The 24,272-nt window shown below is 41.0% G+C and overlaps 1 protein-coding gene across 1 annotated transcript in view; it reads right to left on the reverse strand.

The window, feature by feature from the left end:
• Positions 1 to 24,272, reverse strand: part of Eip78C (Ecdysone-induced protein 78C) — a 258,863-nt gene that overhangs the window by 26,148 nt on the left and 208,443 nt on the right. The window contains exon 3 of the mRNA XM_068225951.1: positions 149 to 290. Coding sequence (XP_068082052.1) covers positions 149 to 290 — 142 coding nt within the window. The remainder of the gene's footprint in view (positions 1 to 148; positions 291 to 24,272) is intronic.

Here is a 24,272-nt window from a genome sequence, read left to right on the forward strand (position 1 = left end):
CCAGATAATTGGAAATTCCAGGAAGGAACAAGAAGAAAAAAATATATTTACTAAACGTTGGTGTCACTTTCTAGTTTAAAAGTTAAAATCAACTAATAAAATCATGCAGTAATTTGTAGAAAGAGAATAAATCAAAATAAATACTCACAGTCCCTGGACATGCCAACTGCAAGGCATTTCTTGAAGCGACAGTACTGACATCGATTCCTGTTGAGCCGTATCACTAAACACTTGCCATCTCGGAGGCACCGATATTCGATTTGCTTCTGAATACTGCGACGGAAGAACCCCTGGAAAGAAGAAATGATATATATCAGAGGTGCTACTCAAACTGCTCCAACATTCTAAATGCCACACCTATAAGAAAAACACAATTATACGGCATACAAAATCATGTGTTGACCCGAACTTTAAGGTGAATTTTATGTAGAATCATTTCATTACTATCGAGCAAGTGGCCGTGCGGCTTGGGTCACGCTATCAGCTTGCATTCGGGAGATAGTGGGTTCGAACCCCACTGTCAGCAGCCTGAAGTTTATTTTCCGTGGTTTCCAATTTTCACACCAGAAAAATTATGGGGCTGTACCTTAATTAAGGCCATGGTCGCTTCTTTTCCACTCCTAGAACTTTCCTTTCCCATCGTGGCCATAAGACTATCTGTGTCGGTGCGACGTACAGCAATTTGTAAGAATAAAAAAAAATATTCTTAACCCCTTCGCCGTCACATGTTTATTCTGGTTCCATTACAAACCACGTGCAAATTCAGGAAGCTGTTGTTCACGATTATCTAAATATCAAACAGTAGCCATGAGTAACTAGAGTACGTGTCCTACAGTCTTGCGAGTCCCAATGCTTTAAAATTTGCCAAACTCTCGATGCAATGCATATCGATTACTACAATGTAACGATTACAATTTTATTTCAAGAAATTAATTACGGGTAAAAAATACATTTTATGTAAAGTAACGATTGCAAGCAAAACTTACCAAAATGTATTTGTTACCAAGAATCGATCACTTTTACTCAATAAATTCCCAGTTCTGGGTATGTAATACTAATTATTATTTATTTTTATTTATTTGTTTATTTACCACAAAACATACAGATTTTATGGATGGTAAGTGAAAAGGGGAAAGCCCCATTATCATTGCAACATTAACTGCTGGTAAATAGAGCAAAACTATTTTCCACCGTGAGGTTCCAAGAAATTGTTCCAAACAGAGGAGAGAGAAATCAATTACTACAGATCTGCGTTTAGGGCAGTAGCTGACGTGGCAGATTCCCTATCTGATGTTTTCCTAGCCTTTTCTTACATGATTGCAAGTAACTGGAAATTTATTCAACATCTCCCATGGTAAGTTATTCCAATAGCTTACTCCCCTTCCTATAAACAAATATTTGCCCCAATTTGTCCTTTTGAATTCCAGCTTTATCTTCACATTGTGATCTTTCCTTCTTTCAAAGACACCACTCAAACTTATTCGCCTACGAATATCATTCCACGCCATATCTCCACTGACAGCTCGGAACGTACCACTTACTCGAGCGGCTCGTCTCCTTTCTTCCAAGTCTTCCCAGCCCAAACTATGCAACGTTTTTGTAACACTACTTTTTTTGTCGGAAATCACCCAGAACAAATCGAGCTGCTTTCCTTTTGATTTTTTCCGGTTCTTGAATCAAGTAATCCTGGTGAGTGTTCCATACACTGGAGCCATACTTTAGTTGGGGTCTTACCAGAGACTTAAATGCCCTTTCCTTTACATCCTTACTACAACCCCGAAATACCCCCATAACCATGTGCAGAGATCTGTACCCTTTATTTACAATCCCATTTATGTGATTACCCCAATGAAGATCTTTCGTTATATTAATACCTAGGTACTTACAATGATCCCCAAAAGGAACTTGGGGTGCTCTCAAATAATTTCAACAGTATATATCAGTGTTCATTTCAATATGAACAGCGAAGTTCAAAAACTATTCAGAAGGATAGTGTAGCAAAGTATTAAGGTGTGAATGTTACTAGTCATCCAGGAAGTAAATGGTTCCGATTTCCGAACAAGAAATACACAAAGATAGTGTCTTTCTGTCAAAGAATACATTTATTTTAGAAGTGTGATATTTAACTGGAGCTACTCTTACTTGAGAGTAAGTGAAATATTCCTTCTACAGGGTATTTAGCGAGGAAAATTCGTTATTTAAATTTCGATGTTTGAATATCTCAAGAAATTTTAAAAGCAAGTGCCGGTAATGTCATAGGTAAATCTCAGCTGTGACCGTACGATTACATTCATTTAAGTCTATTAGACGTTAGATCCTTCTCCCAACATTCGAGATCATTTTTAAATTGGCTTTTAAAAATATAAGAAATTAAATGATGATGCCTGGCATAACATTTGAACATAAATAACCATTACGTATGTAGGCCTGTCCTGTAGGATACTAACTTAATCAATTTTTAAAATACAACATGCATCCGCTATCTTAGCCGGCCCCGCGGTGGCGTGCCTACCGTTCACCCGGAGGCCCCGAGTTCGATTACCAGCCAAGTCAGGGATTTTTACCTGGATCTGAGGGCTGGTTCGAGGTCCACTCAGCCTACGTGATTACAATTGAGGAGATTTCTGATTATGAGAAAGCCAAGAATAACTACCGAGAGTATTCGTTGTAATGACCACACGACACCTCGTAATCTGTAGGCCTTCGGGCTGAGCAGCGGTCGCTTGGTAGGCCACGGCCCTTCGGGACTGTTGCGCCATGGGGTTTGGGTTTTTTTCATCCGCTATCTTAAATTTATCACACCAGCGACTTGTAATGCAGGAAAGTAGAATTTGTAACACGGATGATTATTTAATTAGCTACTGACTTATCAATATTATGAGTAAATTTATGGACTGAATCAGTTGTACCTACTGTATTATTTTCTTTTATATATATATTATTTTGCAAGTCGTTTAACGTGGCATGAACACATGGAAGGTTTCCGGCGACAAGGACGGGAAAAGGCTAGGGTTGGAAAGGTAGCGGCCGTTGCCTTAATTATGATACATACCCAGCATTTGCCTGATGTGAGAATGGTAAACCACGGAAAACCATCTTCAAGGCTGCCGACGGTGGGGTCCCGAATTCAAGCTGACAGCTACGCGACCCTAACTACACAACAAACTCACTTGGTGGTTTCATTAAGGTTGCAATCTACTAGAAATTCGATGTCTCTTAGTCGTACCTTACATGGCATTTTACAGGAATTTTGCACCAAGTCCCTAACTACACAACAAACTCACTTGCTGGTTTCATTAAGGTTGCAACCTGCTAGAAATTCGATGTCTCTTAGTCGTACCTTACATGGCATGTTACAGGAATTTTGTGTACACATAGCCTGAGACAGGCTTCCCCTTACTGTAAGGAAAAAAGTACAAGAGGCGGTACCCTTTTATGTAGTGCGGAGTCAACATTTCTTTCCTCTCTTCCTTTTTATTTTGCAATTGGCTTTACGTCGCACCGACACAGATAAGTCTTATGGCGACGATGGGATAGGAAAGGATAGGAGTGGGTAGGAAGAGGCCGTGGCCTTAATGAAGGAGCAGCCCCAGCATTAGCCTGGTGTGAAAATGGGAAACCGTGGAAAACCATCTTCAGGCCTGCCGACAGTGGGGTTCGAACCCACTATCTCCCGAATGCAAGCTCACAGCTGCGCGCTCCTAACCGCACGGCCAACTTGCTCGGTGAGTCCACTTTTCTAATCACTTTTTAAAATTGAAATGTTACTCTGCTGAACAAAATATATCCGCACCTATAGCTGTCAGTGGAGAATTGTGAATGTCATTGGTTCAAGATGCCATTTTCAATAGAAAGAAAATGATGGGAGCACTATCACAGCAGACTTGATAGGTTACGAATTACGTTTAATTACAGATATGCCTGTTCACCACCACCTTGTGCGGTCTCGTCACATCGATATTGATGGAAGAATGATTTTCCAATTAAGTATAAACTGTCTATAACACGTAAATGACGTGCAGTAGACATAGTAGCTTATGCCTTTTGTTTACTACTCTCAGAGCATTCAATAAAGCCATGGGACTTCCAATTTTACGTAGATTCCGAACCACAAGGACGTAACTTTTCATTTGAAAATTTCCACATGCATTGGCCGGGATTCAAACCTCGGATGCCTGTTACTCTAAAAAGAAAAACTCATGTGGTCAATATACCTCACGGCCTTATGGGTAGCGAGTCCGGCTCCATGGCTAAATCGTTAGGGTGCTGGCCTTTAGTCACAGGGGTCCCGGGTTTGATTCCTGGCAGGGCCGGGCATTTTAACCATCATTGGTTACATTCGCTGGCACGGGGGCCGGGTGTATGTGTCGTCTTCATCATAATTTCATCCTCACCACGACGCGCAGGTCGCCTACGGGAGTCAGATCGAAAGACCTGCATCTGACGAGCCGAACATGTCCTCGGACACTCCCGGCACTAAAAGCCATACGTCATTTAATTTCATTTATGGGTAGCGAGCCTTCCTCTTACCCAAAGGTCCCAATTTCGATTCCCAACCAGGACAGGGAATTTTACCTGGATCTGAAGACTAGTTCGAAGTTCAATCATCAGCGTACGCGAGAAAAACTGAGGAGCTATCTGACGGTGAGATAGCGGCCCCGGTCAAGGAAGCCAAGAATAACGGCCGAGATGATTCGGGACGCGGACCAATCTGCGGATCTTCGGCCTGAGCAGCGGTCAGTTAGTAGACCATGGTCCGTTAAGGCCGTAACGCCATGAGAGGAGGAGGAGGGGGCAATAAATAGTGTCTTGGACTCCAAATTCTTGGACTTAAGGTGGCAACAATATGAAGCAGGTGAGATGTTCTAATGGACTATATTTACAATGTCTTAATCACATCGATGCAGGTGTTTAGACATTGATGGAGGAAAGAGGCAACACATGGACATGAGTGCGTGCGGCTTCATAACCCGACTTGTCATTTCTCAAAATAGTAAACTCGTGTCCTCGTTCCGAGGTGGCGCAGCTCTTTTTACACACGCCCCCAATAGAGGCGAGCTGTATGTACAATCTTACCACATACCAGCCCTCCTACCATTCTTAAATTTCTGGCGGTACCGGGAATCGAACCCGGGCCCCCGAGAACGGCAGCTAATAGTGCTAACCGTTACGCTACGGCGCGGCGGCGGACATTTCTGAAATTGACGAATGTGTACTAAACGTGGAATCGGTAGGAAATGTGAGATTTATCCGCTGTTTATTCGTGAAAGTGTGTAACAATATATTGGACATTCCGTGCAACCACGAATATTCGCCTGATGAAGCACCCGCTACACAGCCGAGGCAGAGGAGTAGTCCAGATCGTCACAACCAAGGGTCCAACAACATAGGCAGCTGCTCATTCCGTTTATAGGATATATTCAGCCCCGGTGCTAAATCCTTCGTTTTCATAATTGGCTAGTTTTCAAGTAACTCCTTCAGACTTTCTACGTCAGTACTCATAGATCTGTCTGCGATAGATTTCAGATCGAAATCTTGAAGAACACTTCTGGCATTTCCGATCAGTTAACAATATCTTCGTCATAAAAAATATTCCTCTGGGGTTGTGCAGCGGTTTTGCGATTGTAAAAGAGTGTAAGGGCCTAAGGTGCCTAAAATACAAAGTAGGCAGAGTATAATAGATGTTTCCGATATTACAGTAATAAAACGAATTCCAGAAAACCCTTTCTACCTCTATAGATATTCATACTTTCCACCACTGATCGCTTACATAGGGCCTACAGTCCAGAAAGGAGGAGTTGCCGATTTTCTGCCCTTCGCCCGTACCTCTGCCTTCCGGAAAGGAATTTTATTGGAATTATTTTCTTACAATTTACACTTTCTCTGTTCTTACGGTAGGCGATCCGTTGTAAAGTGGAGATAATTTCTTTAAAATAGCAATAAAGATCTCTATCGCCTTACAGGATTTACGTACTTCGTCAGAATTACAAGTTTATGTCTCCGAAGTCAGTGTAGGAATTATAAATGTTCAACTTAAGTGCGATGACGAAAGATGTAGAGACACATAGATAAGAAACTCATATATGGAATTCCATAGATTTACAAATTGCCCAACGACTGCAAATTTCAACTACCCCTACTTTTCATATAACTGTTGGCTGGGACGCAAAAATATCACCTTCACAATTGTTTCGTGATCCAGTGTGCAACGAGCCAGTATCTAAAACATTGCCGGGAGAATATCTTGCGCAGCCCGAGTCTGAAGATTATCTTACAAAGAACGAAAAAGAAAGAGGGAAGGAAAGATAAACATTTGGTTAAAGAATCGATTTTTTATAACTTGATATTTCTTTACATACTATTTTGATGTTTTGAAAATATTCAACATCTTCAGTGGTCGAATAAAGGACCTATGAACCATACCATATGGCTGATACAGCAGGCATGAGGCAGTTTCTAAAAAGTAACTATGATCGGTGGAAAACGGTAAATAAAAATGTAAACAGACTCTGGGATGGGTTTAAAGAAATTGTTGAGGAATGCGAAAACAGGTTTGTACCTTTAAGGGTGGTAAGGAATGGTAAAGACCCACCTTATTATAATAGAGAAATAAAGAGACTAAGAAGGAGGTGCAGACTAGAAAGAAAGAAATTTAGAAATGGCTGCTGAAGTAAGGAGAAATTGAAGGAACTTACTAGAAAATTGAATCTAGCAAAGAAGGCAGCTAAGGATGACATGATGGCAAGCATAATTGGCAGTCATACAAATTTTAGTGAAAAATGGAAGGGTATGTATAGGTATTTTAAGGCAGAAACAGGTTCCAAGAAGGACATTCCAGGAATAATTAATGAACAAGGGGAGTGTGTATGTGAAGATCTTCAAAAGGCAGAAGTATTCAGTCAGCAGTATGTAAAGATTGTTGGTTTCAAGGATAATGTCGAAATAGAGGAGGAGAATAAGGCCAAAGAAGTAATAAAATTTACATGTGATAACAATGACATTTACAATAAGATACAAAAGTTGAAAACTAGAAAAGCGGCTGGAATTGATCAGATTTCTGGGGATATACTAAAGACAATGGGTTGGGATATAGTACCATATCTGAAGTACTTATTTGATTATTGTTTGGTCGGAGGAGCTATACCAGATGAATGGAGAGTTGCTATAGTAGCCCCTGTGTATAAAGGAAAGGGTGATAGACATAAAGCTGAAAATTACAGGCCAGTAAGTTTGACATGCATTGTATGTAAGCTTTGGGAAGGCATTCTTTCTGATTATATTAGACATGTTTGTGAAATTAATAACTGGTTCGATAGAAGGCAATTCGGTTTTAGGAAAGATTATTCCACTGAAGCTCATCTTGTAGGATTTCAGCAAGATATAGCAGATATCTTGGATTCTGGAGGTCAAATGGACTGTATCGCGATTGACCTGTCTAAAGCATTTGATAGGGTGGATCATGGGAGACTACTGGCAAAAATAAGTGCAATTGGACTAGACAAAAGAGTGACTGAATGGGTTGCTATATTTCTAGAAAATAGATCTCAGAGAGTTAGAGTAGGTGAAGTTTTGTCTGACCTTGTAATAGTTGAGAGGGGAGTTCCTCAGGGCAGTGTTATCGGACCTTTATGTTTTCTTATATATATATAAATGATATGAGTAAAGGAGTGGAATCGGAGGTAAGGCTTTTTGCGGATGATGTTATTCTCTATAGAGTGATAAATAAGTTACAAGATTGTGAGCAACTGCAACGTGATCTCGAAAATGTTGTGAGATGGACAGCAGGCAATGGTATGTTGATAAACGGGGTTAAAAGTCAGGTTGTGAGTTTCACAAATAGGAAAAGTCCTCTCAGTTTTAATTGCTGCGTTGATGGGGTGAAAGTTCCTTTTGGGGATCATTGTAAGTATCTAGGTGTTAATATAAGGAAAGATCTTCATTGGGGTAATCACATAAATGGGATTGTAAATAAAGGGTATCGATCTCTGCACATGGTTATGAGGGTGTTTAGGGGTTGTAGTAAGGATGTAAAGGAGAGGGCATATAAGTCTCTGGTAAGACCCCAACTAGAGTATGGTTCCAGTGTATGGGACCCTCACCAGGATTACCTGATTCAAGAACTGGAAAAAATCCAAAGAAAAGCAGCTCGATTTGTTCTGAGTGATTTCCGACAAAAGAGTAGCGTTACAAAAATGTTGCAATGTTTGGGTTGGGAAGAATTGAGAGAAAGAAGAAGAGCTGCTCGACTAAGTGGTATGTTCCGAGCTGTCAGCGGAGAGATGGCGTGGAATGACATTAGTAGACGAATAAGTTTGAAAGGCGTTTATAAAAGTGGGAAAGATCACAATATGAAGATAAAGTTGGAATTCAAGAGGACAAACTGGGGCAAATATTCATTTATAGGAAGGGGAGTTAGGGATTGGAATAACTTACCAAGGGAGACGTTCAATAAATTTCCAATTTCTTTGAAATCATTTCGGAAAAGGCTAGGAAAGCAACAGATAGGGAATCTGCCACCTGGGCGACTGCCCTAAATGCAGATCAGTATTGATTGATATTGATTGAATGATGAATGTGTTTAGCCTACAGACATGTCCTAGACCATGATAAATAAAGCTGTGAGTTTTTCATAAACATTTATGTAAAAGGAGAAAACTGGCAAATTTGACCACTCGAATACTTTGCATATCAAATCAAAATCTTACCGTGAACACTTTTTCGATTATGTTGCGCTAACTATTTTCAAAATCTTGTCCTTTATGCATTCAACATTCACACGTGACCTGTATTATACAGAAGATAGTTTTAACATTTTATTTTACAGATGGATATGCTACGTTACACAACAAAATAACTCAGTAGGAAGCGTAAATTACAGTTTAGTTCCTGTATTTTTTCAATTACAGTAACAAATCACAAAATTACAAGTTAACAACGGAAGCCTATCATTTTATATACATTCATTTTAAAAATTGCGATGTACCACGCTCGTTTCTCTGAGTTCTTTATACATACATCAAACATACATACATACAATCATAGATACATGGGGCTACATGGCCAATTTACCTTGAATTTCATACGCTTCGGAAATAGATTGGTACACACAATCATTTTTTAAATACGTAATTTCTGTTAATTGTCAAAATTATGGATGTATTATTATTAACGGTATGTATTCGCGTACCGTAATGCGGGAATATTTAGGTCTATGACGTCCACAGCGAGGAGTTCATAATACACTGTATATCGTATTCAGTCGTGTATTTCTTCAAATCACTTATTTTTCTCTCTAGCTCTTAGCATTTACTTTGTCAGTGACATGGATTTGCTGGCAGGATGTAGTGTTTACAGTGCACTGCGTCTTCTGGTATGAGCTAGAATAAATGTGTTACTTTCATTGACCTGTCTCAGTCTAATCCTTGGCTTTGACAATATGAAAGTGACCGAGGTATGAGCGAAGCTAGTAATGCCATGCCTTATGCAGCCAGTCCCTGTTATGAATGGCGTGAAAATATCGCTCATAGGGCCGGTTGGTGCATGCATTCCAGTGGGCTTGGCAGACTGATATGCAATAGCAACTTCTGGCTCAGTGAGGAAAGCAACGGGAAACTACCTCACTCCTCACTTCCCTAGTATGCCTCTTCAGCGACACCTAGGCTATCTATGACAGCTGTTGGTGGAACTGTAGAGGATCAAACCAGCCTTCGGGCTGAATACCCAACATACATACGTGGTATGGATTATAGCCAAGTTATAGAAGCGTATCTTAAAAGTAAAAGCAAATTCATCCCCACACAGGCCCTGAAGGGCCTTGGAGGGGTAAAAGGTAAAGGCTTCCACTATCCGTAACCTAGGGAATTGGTGGGGTAAAGTAGTTAGATCTACGCCCGGCCATCTTTGTCCCCAGAAATTAATCTGGTACTCATTTCTGAGGAGGCTAAGTGAACCTCAGGGCCATGTGCACTACCGGAAGTAGAAATTTCTTTTCTTGCATTTTTCAAATTTCTTTCGGGGAAACGAACCCAAGTCCTTCCGTGTGAATTACGACTTTACCACCTCAGCCAGGCAATCCCTAGAAGGGTGTCTTCGTCGCCAATAATGTATTTGAACTCAGCATTTCATACCAATAGCAATCATTATAAATGCGGCTACTTGACCAAATGTTATTTATTGCTTCTTTGGCCAAGTGTGTTTCCAGCACTGCTAGTTTGATGTACTTGTCTGTCGTGGAACAGGGCTGTGGAGGGGTTATGGCCGCTATTTCTAACGCCGACCATTTACAGCGCCCAAATAAAATATCTAGTCAGTATGGGTTTGAAATGTTATTGTTGATACTGTAGTTATTAATTCCGAAAACATTGACACATCTTTACAATGGGCCTATGACATATGAAGTAACCTATATTTCAAAGAAATCAGCGTTAATATTCGGGCGAAAGTTACATTTATACAGGGTGGTCGGAAACAACGTGAACCGGCTATACTTCATTCGCTTAAGTGCGGCCAGTATCCAGTAATCGGGAGATAGTGGGTTCGAGCCCCACTGTCGGCAGCCCTGAAGATGGTTTTCCGTGGTTTCCCATTTTCACACCAGGCAAATGCCGGGGCTGTACCTTAATTAAGGCCACGGCCGCTTCCGTCCACTTCCTAGACCTTTCCTATCCCATCGTCGCCATAAGACATATCTGTGTCGGCGCGACGTTAAACAAAATAGCAAAAAAAAAAAAAAAAAAGAACCGGCTATATGAGCGATACAGGGCTAGTCATACTGAAGAAAATGAAAATACACAGCCTGTTTTCAGTCATTTGACCAGGTCAAGAATGGAATGAATGAAGCCCCCATCTAGCGGCGAGGATAGGAATTGTGCCAGCTGCTGAAGCCTCTCGCACTCCTCCGGGGAAATGATTAATGACTGACAGATGAAATGATATTGGAGAGTGTTGCCGGAATGAAAGATGACAACGAAAACCGCAGTACCCGGAGTAAAACCTGTTCCGCCTACGCTTTGCTCAGCACAAATCTCAAATGGTGCAACCGGGATTTGAACGACGGAACCCAGCGATGAGAGGCCGGTTTTCCACGGCTTCCCATTTTCTCACCAGGCAAATGCTGGGGCTGTACCTTAATTAAGGCCACGGCCGCTTCCTCATCACTCCTAGCCCTCTCCTGTCCCATTGTCGCCATTAGACCTATCTGTGTTGGTGCGACGTAAAGTAGATTGTAACAATGTATTATTATTATTATTATTATTATTATTATTATTATTATTATTATTATTATTATTATTATTATTATTATTATTATTATTATTATTATTATTCACGGGCTGGTAAATCTAAAATTGCACCGTGAACCTTCACGTCAATGTTATCGTTGTTTTAGTTCTCTACTTGAGCACTTCCCTCATATCCTTTCAGCCAATCGATCCTCCGGAGCAAGTGCACTTTCCCAAGCCTAGCCTTCCATGGCCTACTCTATACCAGGAGTTATAAAATCAACGATCTCAGAACACTTAACCCTTTCCAGTCCGAATGAGGTTCGGTGGTTGGAGTAATTATTTCTCCAAGAAAATAGAAAACAACTCAATGTAAATATTTAGTTTCTTCTGACTTCCTGATGTTGGTTTCATTCAGTATCATTAAGTAGTTTGGATAAATGTTCTTGCAAATATATATTCAATTCTATGAAACGGGAACACGATGTAAACACTTTTCGTTATCGAAATGTGTTACTGATGTTTTTCTTCGTTATAAAATGACAGAACGCCTCCAGCTATGAAAACAACAGGAGGCAAATGTGTAGTAAACAAGATGTTTATTTAAACTGCTTCCTACAGTTTCTGCAGTGACGAAAGACAGTACAGAATTGTAAATATAGAAAGACAGACTACACCTAAAGGGAGAGAGAGAGAGAGGGCGGGGGGAGGGAGAGGAAATCGACGAAGTCTTTAAAAATTAATCAGAATATAAATATTAAAATATAACTTATTTCACATGAAACGTTGGAGGAAATAACGATTAAGGTAGTGGTTTCACAAAAATTGAGATTCGCCAGCCTTCATGCGTGTCATGGTCATCCTCCTACGGGTGCGGGCAATAGAAAAACACCCACGGTACCCCCTGCCTGCCGTACGAGGCGACTAAAAGTGGTCACGGGGGCTGTTATCGTAGGAGCGTGGGTTGGCGACCACGGAGTTCTTAATTGAGTTCTGGCATTGCTTCCACTTACTTGTGCCAGGCTCCTCACTTTCATCTATCCTATCCGACCTCCCTTTGTGAACTCTTGTTCATTTCAGACCCCGACGGTATTAGGCCACGAGGCCTAGGGAGTCCTCCATTTTTACTCCCTTCGTTGTTCTTGTCTTTCTTTGGCCGATACGTTCATTTTTCGGAGTCTCTGACCCCTTCCATCTTTTCACTGTGATTAATTTTAATAGAGGATGATTGCCTGGTTGTAATGTACTTCTTCTTAAAACAATAATCACCACCACCACCTGGCCTGGTCAACGCTATCATATAATAGGGTGTAATGTGCTGAAGGGGATGTGAAACCAACATTTTTAACTGATGTTACGGGAATAACGACCGTGCCAGATTTCGAACTAGGCAATTTACAGGAAGCTGCCCAGGGCGGTAGGTTCCAGGGCGTGGCTTTTTCTCTCATTTTTAATACTTTAGTTTACAGTGACATATGTTTTAAAAGCACTGGTAAAACTTCTCTCAAAGCAAAAGTTTGTTGCTGAACACCTTACGATGGAAGGTATTTAATTCTTGTCACATCGTAGCGCCGAGAGTAAAAGGAGAGCATACAGCTGCAAGTGTATTCCTGTATAATTACAGCACGATAATGCTTGTATTAAACAAGAATGCATAGCTGAAAAGCAAATAATGTTATTGGTTTTACGTGTCATGTAACTGCTTTTGAGGGTTTTTGGGGACGTCGAGGTGCCGGAGTTTTGTCACGCAGAAGTTCATTTAGGTGCCAGTAAATCTACCGGTACAAGGGTTGTTCCATGGAGAAGTCTTCCTCGTAAACAATTCGGATTTTCTTATGAAGACGCGGAGCAAGTTCTCTGCGAAACGTAAATAATTTCACCTTGTTTTTTTTGGTAAGTTATTTGCTTTACGTGGCACCGACACAGATAGTCTTATGGCGACGATGGGATAGGAAAGGCCTAGGAATGGGAAGGAAGAGACCGTGGCCTTAATCAAGGTACAGCCCCAGCATTTGTTTGGTGTGAAAATGGGAAACCACGGAAAAACCATCTTCAGGGCTGCCGACAGTGGGGTTCGAACCCACTATCTCCCGGATGCAAGCTCACAGCTGCGCGCCCCTAACATGACCGAAATCGACAGCTGCAGCCGCTCAAGTGCGGCCGGTAACCAGTATTCGGGAGATAGTGGGTTCGAACACCACTGTCGGCAACCCTGAAGATGGTTTTCCGTGCTTTCCCATTTTCCACCATGCAAATGCTTGGGCTATCACTTAATTAAGGCCACAGCCGCTTCCTTCCCACTCCTAGCCCTTTCCTGTCCCATCGTCACCTTGAAAGCATCAATCTTAACACGATTAATGTTATTACCGAGTGAAGTGGCCACGCATGTTAACGCGTTACCGCTATGGAGCCAATCTCCTCAATCGGAAGATGAGTGGGTTCGAACTCCACCTTCGGCTGTCATAAGAATGGTTTTCAGTGGTTTCTTATTTTCACTTCCAGGCAAATGCCGGAACAGTTCCTACTCATACGCCACAGCCGATTCCTTCCACTTCCTTGCCCAATTTCATTCACCGTCGATCATTTCATCTTCATTAGCTCCTCAAGAGAGGTTGGCGTGAGGAAGGGCATCCGGTCGTAAAACATACCATTTCATCTCACCTCATCCCCAACCTTTTATCAAGAAATGAGACTAAGGGTGTATCTTCTTCTTATTATCATTATTATTTTAGGGTCCGGATATTGATGACATGTCATCTTTTTATTGAGTGGTCAGGTGCAAAGCTCCAGTATATACAAATTCTGTTCATGGCACCTCGATTACAAATATATACTTTTTATTTTGCATTATTTGCATTTTTGCATTTTATGCATTTTTGGTTTCTTTATATTTTAAGAGCATTTTCTTTGATTTTGATTTTTCGGCCATATTTTGGAGATTTTTTGTCTCTTTAGGTCATTTTGTCCCTTCTGTCATGTTACCATATTATCTTACAATATTACGTCTGAAAATTTTAAATCGTAGTTATACAAATATTGAAATAAAACATTTCAATATAATATTAAGTATTCTTATTCTTTCGAGTCTTTGTTTCTGAATTATATTTATATTTTAAATTTTACATAAATTAATTTCTCAAGTTGTCTCTTATAATTCTTTAATGTGTTTGTAGACTTTAACTTCACAAATCGTCATTTATTATTTCGAGTTCTTTTCAAACTGTTTAATTTTCAACCAAGATTCATTGTATTGTGTATTCTCTGTCTTCGAGTAGTCTCCAAATAAAAGATCTACATTATGTTCTTTGTAAGTTTTCATCTAACCTATTATTTTCTAAAGGATTTTTAAACATTAATTTTTAACATAATCTTTTACATTTCATAATACATTTTCTTAATTTTTTAGGTCATTTAATACAGTAATTTTTAATATTTTAAGTGCATTTTTAACATTCTTTACATCATCAATATCAAGGCCTTTATTATTATTATTATTATTATTATTATTATTATTATTATTATTATTATTATTATTATTATTGCTGTTGTTATTTGCTTCCATAATCACCATTATTATTAAAATAAATTTGAATTTGAATTTTAAAATGTTAGTGGGGTAGTCATCTTCGTACGGGCCGTTGGAGAAGTGGAAGGTGAAGGCTTCCACTTTCTGTAACCTCGGCAGTAAGTGGGATAGAGTGGTTAGCTCTAAGCCCAGCCGACTGTGCTCCGAGGAATTAACATGCTACTCACTTTTGGTACTCGCTGAGTGAACCTCAGGTTTAGGTCTACCTCTCACCCGGAAATTTCAAAGTTCGATTCCCAGTTCGTCCAAGGACTTTAATCCTGAACTGACGGGGGAACTGTTTTGGTTGCACCAGAAGGATTTCAGTGAAACTAACCGAACAAGTGGCCGCGGGGTTTGGGTCACGTAGCTATCAGCTTGCATTCGGGAGATAGTGAGTTCGAAACCCACTGTCGGCAGCCCTGAAGATGGCTTTCCATTTTCACACCCGGCAAATGATGGGACTGTACTTTAATCAAGTCCAGGGCAGCTTCCTTCCTACTCCTAGCCCTTTCCTATCCCATCGTCGCCAAAAAGCTATCTGTGTCGGTGCGACGTGAAGCAAATTGTAATAAAAAAATTGAAAACATTGAAATTTGGGTAAATGGTCAATTAATGTACCCTTGTAATTTTGCCGTATAATCAACAGTAGTGTTATAATTAATTGCTCAAAATTGCTGATTGGCTTGGAGCAGTTAGCTGACTACGTACACGACACTGCGCAGGCTGTGCACATATCGATAGTTCTACTTTAATGTTACATGAAGGACTTTACACCGGAAACGAGATTTTGGCAACACGAACAGAATTTCGCGCAAAACAATCCTATTTTACTAACAAGTGCAGTATACGAATATGTATTTTGTTAATAAATGAAGCTACACTTTCTTTGTTTAATAGTTTGGTCTTTATTCTTTGTTTGATAATGTGTTTATATAGGTATCTTATAGGGTTGTAGTTCTTATATTTAGTGCTCGACAGACTGGAGAACTTACAGTATACGAATATATCAAAGTATGAGTGTTTTAATGCTTCTGTATCAAATATTCGACTCCTTGGTTGAATGTTCGGCGTTAAGGCCTTCGGTTCAGAGGGTCCCGGGTTCAACTCCTGGCCGGGTCGGGGATTTTAATCGTGTTTGATTTAATTATTCTGATTTGGTGACTGGGTGTTTGTGTTTGTCCCAACATTCTCCTCTTGATAACAGACAAAATGCCACACTACCAACCACAACAGAAACACGCAATAGTTATCACATTCCTCCATATTGGGTTGGTGTCAAGAAGGGTATCCAGCCGTAAAACAGGGCCAAATCTTCACGTACTACACAGTTCGTAAAACTGTGGGAAAAGCGATAGAAAAAGAAGAATGTTTCTGTATCAAATATAATGTTTATGAAATCGTGGCTGTCTGTATAGGCTATAAACGTGCACGCTATTAATACTGTATAATATTTTATCGAGCGGTTCAGGTCACGTAGCTGTGAGCTTACATTCGGGAGATAATCGGTTCGAACCTCACTGTCTGTAGCCCTGAAGATAGTTCTTCGTTTTTTTCCCATTTTCACGCCAGGAAAATGCTGGGGCTGTACCTTAATAAAGACCACGGTCGCTTTCTTCCTCTGTCGTATCTCATCCTCGTCATAAGACATGTCTGGGTCAGTAGTGATGTAAAACCACTAGCAATAAAATGTTTTATTAACATTAATGAGGAAACTACCGGACTCCTGTTCAGAATCACTTATTTCGTATGCTGTGGAGAGCCTACGTGATAACAGCTGGCGAGCAGCGATGTTCTGATGTCTTAATTGATCATCTCACCACGTCTGGTTCATCCCAAACAGTTTCCTTGTGACGCTGACAATCGACCTCCCAGACTTCGAGACAAAAGTTGGTGGACAGGAATTAGTAAGTTTTATGCAAATTTTCAGTAGCTAATGACGATTGTCGATTGTCGGTCGATGTCGGTTGTCGATTTGGTATGATCCCTTTTCAGCCTCATGGCACAGATGGGACAGGAAAGAGCTAGGAGTGGGTAGGAATCGACCATGGTCTTATTAAGACACATCCCCAGCATTTGCTTGGTGTAAAATGGGGAAACCACGGAAAACCATCTTCAGGGCTGCCTACAGTGGGATTCGAACCCACTATCTCTCGAATGCAAGCTGATAGCTACGTGACCTAAACCGCGCAGCCATTCGCTTGGTCCATCTCATTCTCCAGAAGTGGAAATCTCATTTCAATATTTTTTTACTTCCTGACAGGGAATCGTACCCACGTCGTTCTGAGATAACTGAGCACGCTTTTACCGTATTGGCTAGTTAACGCCTTCTATGAACATTAACAGAAGGATATCGACGTACGTATTTCCTTCTTACCCCCTTTTGAGTAATATGTATAGGAAGTTCGTTTTTATTTTGTTAACGGTTAAACTTCTCACTAACTCAGATAGGCGTTCGGCGACAATCGGGCAAGGAAGGACAGCGAAGCAGCTGTGGCCTTAATTAAGGCACATCCTAGCATTTGCCTGGTGTGAAAAAGGGAAACCACTGAAAACCATGGTAATGCCTTAAAACTGCCTATGGTGGGGTTCAAAATTCGAACCCACCATCTCCCGGATGCAAGCTTACAGCTACGCGACTCATGCCATGCAGCAAACTCGCTCGGTACGTAGAGGTAGTCTGAAAGGTTTGAAGTAATTTCAAATTCATTTCAGTTAATTTCAATCGTATCAATACGCAGTATGCCTTTGCTGGCAGGACCTAGTGTTAACAGTGCACTATGTCTTCTGGTATGGGCTAGAGCAATTTTGTTACTTTCATAGATCTGTCTCTGTCTTATCCTTGGCTTTGACAATATGAAAGTGACTGAGGTATTCGTAATGCCAATCCTTATGCAGCCAGTCCCTGCTATGAATGGTGTGAAAATGTTGCTCATAGGGTCGGTTGGTGTATGCATTTCAGTGGACTTGGCAGACTGATATGTAATAGCAACTCTGGCTCGGTGAGGAAAGCAACGGGACACTACCTCACTCCTTATTTCCCTAGTACGCGTCTTCAGTGATGCCTAGGCCATCTATGACAGCTGATGGCAGAGCTGTTGAGGATCCCACCAGCGGAATCGCTGACGGACTGAACATACATACATACATACATACATACATACATACATACATACATACATACATACATACATACATACATACATACATACATACATACATACATACATACAATACGCAGTACTATTTCACTAACTATGTCTTAACCGATGATACAGCATTAGCCAGTAGTCGAGCGCTTGACTCAAAAGGGGATGGATGCAGTAAATTCCACAACACAAGTAGAGAGAGAGAGAGAGAGAGAGAGGTCCTATTACAAATTCCTGGAGTTTATTGTGGGATCTGAGTAGCAGGAGATAATGGTGATACCATATCTGCATATGTACCTTTTCTGAAAGGAGACCTTTTGTAAAATTAGAACCTGTTAATATATGGTCAAATAGTGATGAACTAATATTAATAAAAATCAGAATACGATAAAACAGAAAAATGGTTGTTGGTTCACGTCCTAGACTAGGGGTCGGTAACCTTTTAGTGATGTGCCGAAGTAATGCAGAAAAGTCACTCAGCGTGCCAGGCCAACCTAAGTCCATCATATATTATATACATGCCTTCGCTGGCAACATGTAGTGTTTACAGTGCACTACGTCTTCTGGCATGGGCTAGAATAAATTTATTTTCATTGACCTGTCTGTCTCATACTTGGCTTTGGTAATATGAAAGTACTGAGCTCGATAGCTGCAGTCGCCAGTATCCAGTATTCGGGAGATAGTAGGTTCGAACCCCACTGTCGGCAGCCCTGAAGATAGTTTTCCGTGGTTTCCCATTTTCACATCAGTCAAATGCTGGGGCTGTACCTTATTTATGGCCACGGCCGCTCCTTTCCCACTCCTAGCCCTTTCCTATCCTATCGTCACCATAAGACCTATCTGCTTCGGTGCGACGTAAAGCAACTTGTAAAAAGAAATATGAAAGTGACCGAGGTATGAACGATGCTAGTAATACTATTCCTTATGCAGCCAGTCCATGCTATGAATGGTGTGAAAATATCGCTCATAGGGTCGGTTGGTGCATGCATTTTAGTGGGCTTGGCAGACTGAGATGTAATAGCAACTTCTGGCTCGGTGCGGAAAGCAACGGGAAACTACCTCACTCCTCATTTCCCTAGTACGCCTCTTCAGTGACGTCTAGGCTATTTATGACAGCTGTTGGCGGAGCTGTGGAGGATCAAGCCAGCCTTTGGGCTGAATACCCAACATACTGTACATATTATATACACACGCATTATACAGCCACCATTGAAATTAATAGGCCTACATTAAGTAACGATTTACAAGTTAACCATTATATTGCCTTTTGCTTATTCAGTACTTTAATTTTAATTTAATTAGGAGCAAATACAAATATGTAGACTATGTTGTCAGTTCGAAACATATTGTTTTGAAATTGTGTTATGAAATTGTCATCACATTTTTAAGGCAGAAGAACAAAAATAGTGTTACGAAAATGTTTATAAAATAGAGTAAATAAATCAAACATGAGACATTTAAATCCAAGTAATTCTGATGTGTAGTTATATCAGACAGAAACATAAGCTTGTGCCGCCATTATTCTTCATTCTTCTTTTTCTTCCACTTCTTCTTCTTTATCTGGCCTTTATCTGTTTACCCTCCAGGGCCGATTTTTCTCTCGGACTCAGCGAGGGATCTCACCTCTACCACCTCAAGGGCAGTGTCCTGGAGCTTCAGACTCTGGGTCGGGGATACAATTGGAGAGGATGGCTAGTACCTCGCCCAGGCGGCCTCGCCTGCTATGCTGAACAGGGGCCTTGCAGGAGGATGGGAAGGCTGGAAGGGATAGACAAGGAAGAGCGAAGGAAGCGGCCGTGGCCTTAAGTTAGGTACCATCCCGGCATTTGCCTGGAGGAGAAGTGGGAAACCACAGAAAACCACTTCCAGGATGGCTGAGGTGTGTTGTGTATGAGTTGTAGGTATGTTGGGGACAACACACACACTGTCTCCGAGGCAAATGAATTTACCGTTTGAGTCTCCCGACTCGGTCTGGTATCGAACCCGCGGCCACTAGCCCGGAAAACCCAAACGCTGACCACTCAACCAGGGAGACAGACTTTCCCATCGTAGCTAAGACATATTTGTTTTAATAACTATAACTGTAAATATTTTAACACCACCTTGTATTTCCCGTTCTTAAATTTAATAACCTTCCCTTATAATTGAAACAGTCGGAGCTTAAAGGAGCTAAATAATTGTTTCCACATTTCATGTGAGTGAAAATTGTCCCACTATTCAAATGTCAAAAGCTGATACACTCTCATCGATGCCACCTCATCACACCACATGATACACAAACTCATTTGTCATCTCTTCAACACGACAGCGGAACACACTATCAGTCTCTGTCATAGAAGGAGCCTCTCTTGCTTGTTTCAGGCAATGTTGTCAGTAATATCTAGTAGGTAACAATTGGAGTTCTGGTTTGTCCAACTCGTTGGCCGAAAGGTCAGCGTACTGGCCTTCGGTTCAGAGGGTCCTGGGTTCGATTCCCGGCCGGGTCGGGGATTTTAATCTCAAACGGTAAATTCACTTGCCTTGGGGATTAATTCTTCTGGCTCGGGAACTGAGTGTTTATGTCCGTCCCAACACTCTCCTCTTCATATTCACACAACACACTACACTACCAACCGCCACAGAAACACGCAATGGTGATTACATCCCTCCATATAGGGTTGCCGTCTGGGAGGGCATCCGGTCGTAAAACAGGGCCAAATCCACATGTGCTACGCAGTTCGCACTCGCGACCCCACGGGTGTGGGAAAAGCGGTAGGAAAAGAAGAAAAAGAAGAATGATTGAAGTTCTGGTTTATGTCTTATGCATATTTTAGATCTGCCTTCCTAATATATATAACCAACGGTTATTGTTAAGGACTATAAAAATTAGCTAAGTCATTCGTATCGCCCTTTGAGAGTAGTAAAAGTGGAGCTGAGACCAAGTGGAACAGAAGAGGAGTCTCCCATCTGATAAATTGATAAATAATATTTGCCAGAAAAAATTATGTCTTTCCCCCCCCCCCCTCCCCCCCAGCTGACTCAGGATGAAAATTGCGAGTTATAGAATTGGCTCCTATCTTCATTGTTATTGTCCTATTCCTCATTATCAACATTTTGTATACTCTGTATCCGGTGGATGCCTATTGCACAGCATACGATTAAAATAATTGCGAAACCATGGAACATTTCCTTCCCTTCTTGTGTCTTGCGATGGTAGACGTAACACCCAAGCCTTACTTACAGCATATCTGAAGGTTACACATGCGCCCTTGATTTTCATCAGTTCTATGCTTAACTGAGCTTTTGCACGCCATCATTGTCATCATGATTTTCATCAGTTCTATAGTTAACTGAGCTTTTGCACGCCATCATTGTCATCAGCCTTAAGATCAGCAACACGCAACCTAATTCGCAACTACAGTAGTTCTGCAATACTGTATCTAAGTTTATTCGTTGGGGAATACCTGTGAAGGAAAGTCTCTGCGTACTTTTGTCTTTTGAAGAAAAGAATGAATAATTTATATGGGTATTTTTCAATCCCACCTCCGCATGTTTGTTTAGTATCCAAACACCCAGGGCCAGTCTCGGTCTTGGGCGGGGATTTCAAGTCTGATAACCTTCCGAAAACATGTGATTTAAAGATGAAAATTCCACTAAGGATCCACCAAGAATCGAACCTCGCCCGTCCGGGAGGAAAGTCAACAGTTAAGCCACTAGGCTAATGATACCTTGCTGGTAAATCTAGCGACGCGAGGCTGCCGCATTTGGACACCAGCAAATATCATTGGAAGCTGGCTGCGTCGTCCGAGCCACGTAGCTCTAAGCTTCCTTCAAGAGATGGCAGGTGCGAATACCATTATCACATTGGCTGCCCTGAAGATGCTCTTCCGTGGTTTCCTAGTTTTACACCAGACAAATCTCCATTATAGGCCACGGTCGCTTCCTTCCCAATCGTAGCCGTTTTCCATCCTTGCATCGTGGAAATCCTTCGATGTGTCGGTGCAACGTTAAATCATTAACAAAATAAATAAATAAATAAATAAATAAATAAATAAATAAATAAATACTTTTTTGCTATTGACTTTACGTCGCACCGACACAGATAGGTCTTATGGCGACGATGGGACAGGAAAGGGCTAGGACTGGGAAGGAAGCGGCCGTGACCTTAATTAAAATACAGCTCCAGCATTTGCCTGGTGTGAAAATGGGAAACCACGGAGAACCATCTTCAGGGCTGCCGACAGTGGGGTTCGAACCCACTTAAATAAATAAATAAATAAATAAATAAATAAATAAATAAATAAATAAATAAATAAATAAATGTCCTCCTCTGTGGTGTAGTGGTTAGTGTCCGAGGGAAAACCCGACCCTGGAGGTTAAACAGATAAAGAAGTAAAAGAAGAAATAAATAAATAAATAAATAAATAAATAAATAAATAAATAAATAAATAAATAAATAAATAAATAAATAAATAAATTAATTAATTAATTAATTTCTCCACCACCTTTCCCACACCCTGATCGAATCGTGAGTTGCCCCAGTTTTATGGCGGGTTGCCCTTCCTAACGCTGAAGGGTTTTAGTGGGATATACTTAACTCAATGTGTTGTGTGGTAGTTGACAATGTGTTGTGTTGTGTGTTTTTAGTGGGATATACTTAACTCAATGTGTTTATGTAGTAGTTGGCAATGTATTATGTTGTGTTGTGTTGCGTTGTGTTGTGTTGTGTTGTGTATAAAGTAAAAGGCTGTGTATGGCCTAATTAAATAAATTCCAGTCCCCGATTCGGAGGGTTTTTAATTAATTTTTTCCTTTCACTTTACGTCGCACCGACACAGATAGGTCTTATGGCGACGATGGGACAGGAAAGGACCAGGAGTGGGAATGAAGCGACCGTGGCCTTAATTAAAATACAGCTCCAGCATTTGCCTGATGTGAAAATGGGAATCCACGGAAAAACATCTTCAGGGCTGCCGACAGTGAAGTTCGAACACACTATCTCCTAAGTGCAAGCTGACAGCTACGTGACTCATAACGCGCAGCCACTCGCTCGATCGGAGTAACTAACCAGACATGTTGAACGTCTGGCCCAGCCAAGGCTGCTACGCTGACTATCAAGGATTTATTATTATTATTATTATTATTATTATTATTATTATTATTATTATTATTATCCGCTTCTGTGGTGTAGTGGTTAGCGTGATTAGCTGCCACCCCCGGAAGCCTGGGTTCGAGTCCCGGCTCTGCCACGAAATTTGAAAAGTGGTACGAGTGCCTGAACTGGGTCCACTCAGCCGCGGGAGGACAACTGAGTAGAGGGGGGTTCGATTTCCACCTCAGCCATCTTGGAAGTGGTTTTCCGTTGTTTCCCCACTTCTCCTCCAGGCAAATGCCGGGATGGTACCTAACTTAAGGGTACGGCCGCTTCCTTCCCCCTTCCTTGCCTGTCCCTTCCAATCTCCCCATCCCTCCACAAGAATCCTGTTCAGCATAGAAGGTGAGGCCACCTGGGTGAGGTACTGGTCATTCTCCCCAGTTGTATCCCCCGACCCAGAATCTGAAGCTCCAGGACACTGCCCTTGAGCCGGTAGGGTAAACAGATGAATTTTTATTATTATTATTATTATTATTATTATTATTATTATTATTATTATTATTATGACGATTGGTTCCATTATGGGCACGTGGAACTATTTTTAGGTTTAGAGTTTTGTCTTATACTGTAGGAGATTTTAACGTGCCGGAAGCCAAAGAAAGGGAGTTGTCACATTAAACATCCTCAGACGCTGTCCACCTCAGCCGGGACGGAACCAGGTATCTTGGTAATAGACGGACAATGATTAAACGACTACGTCATTTGAGAAAGGCAAGAATAACGTGATTTTGTATCACCCAATTTCCTAACACCCATTTTTATTCAATCAATCAATCAATCAATCAATAATAATAATAATAATAATAATAATAATAATAATAATAATAATAATAATAATAATAACAGGTCTAATAGAGCCTTGGGCTACCAAGACAACTGCTGCTAAGCTAGATGTCCTGCAGATACAGGAGTACCAAGTGGTCAGTGTAACGACATCCTTAGGCTTATTGCTTGACTTTTGTTGTCCGGGTCCGCTATCTCTTGAACTAGACAGCTTCTCAGTTGATTTCACGAGGCTGAGTGAACCAGGTCAAAACCTTAGAAAAGAATTAAAATCCCTAGATTAGTCGAAAATCTAACCGGGGGTCTTCGGATAAGAGGTAGGCATGCTACCCCTATACTAATACTAAGGGGGCTCGATGATGATGATGATGATGACAGGCTATGTATTAAACTGCCATCAATATTACGGTACACTAATGCTC

Source organism: Anabrus simplex, chromosome 2 (genome assembly GCF_040414725.1).
Source record: "Anabrus simplex isolate iqAnaSimp1 chromosome 2, ASM4041472v1, whole genome shotgun sequence".
In the NCBI taxonomy this organism is placed as follows: domain Eukaryota; kingdom Metazoa; phylum Arthropoda; class Insecta; order Orthoptera; family Tettigoniidae; genus Anabrus; species Anabrus simplex.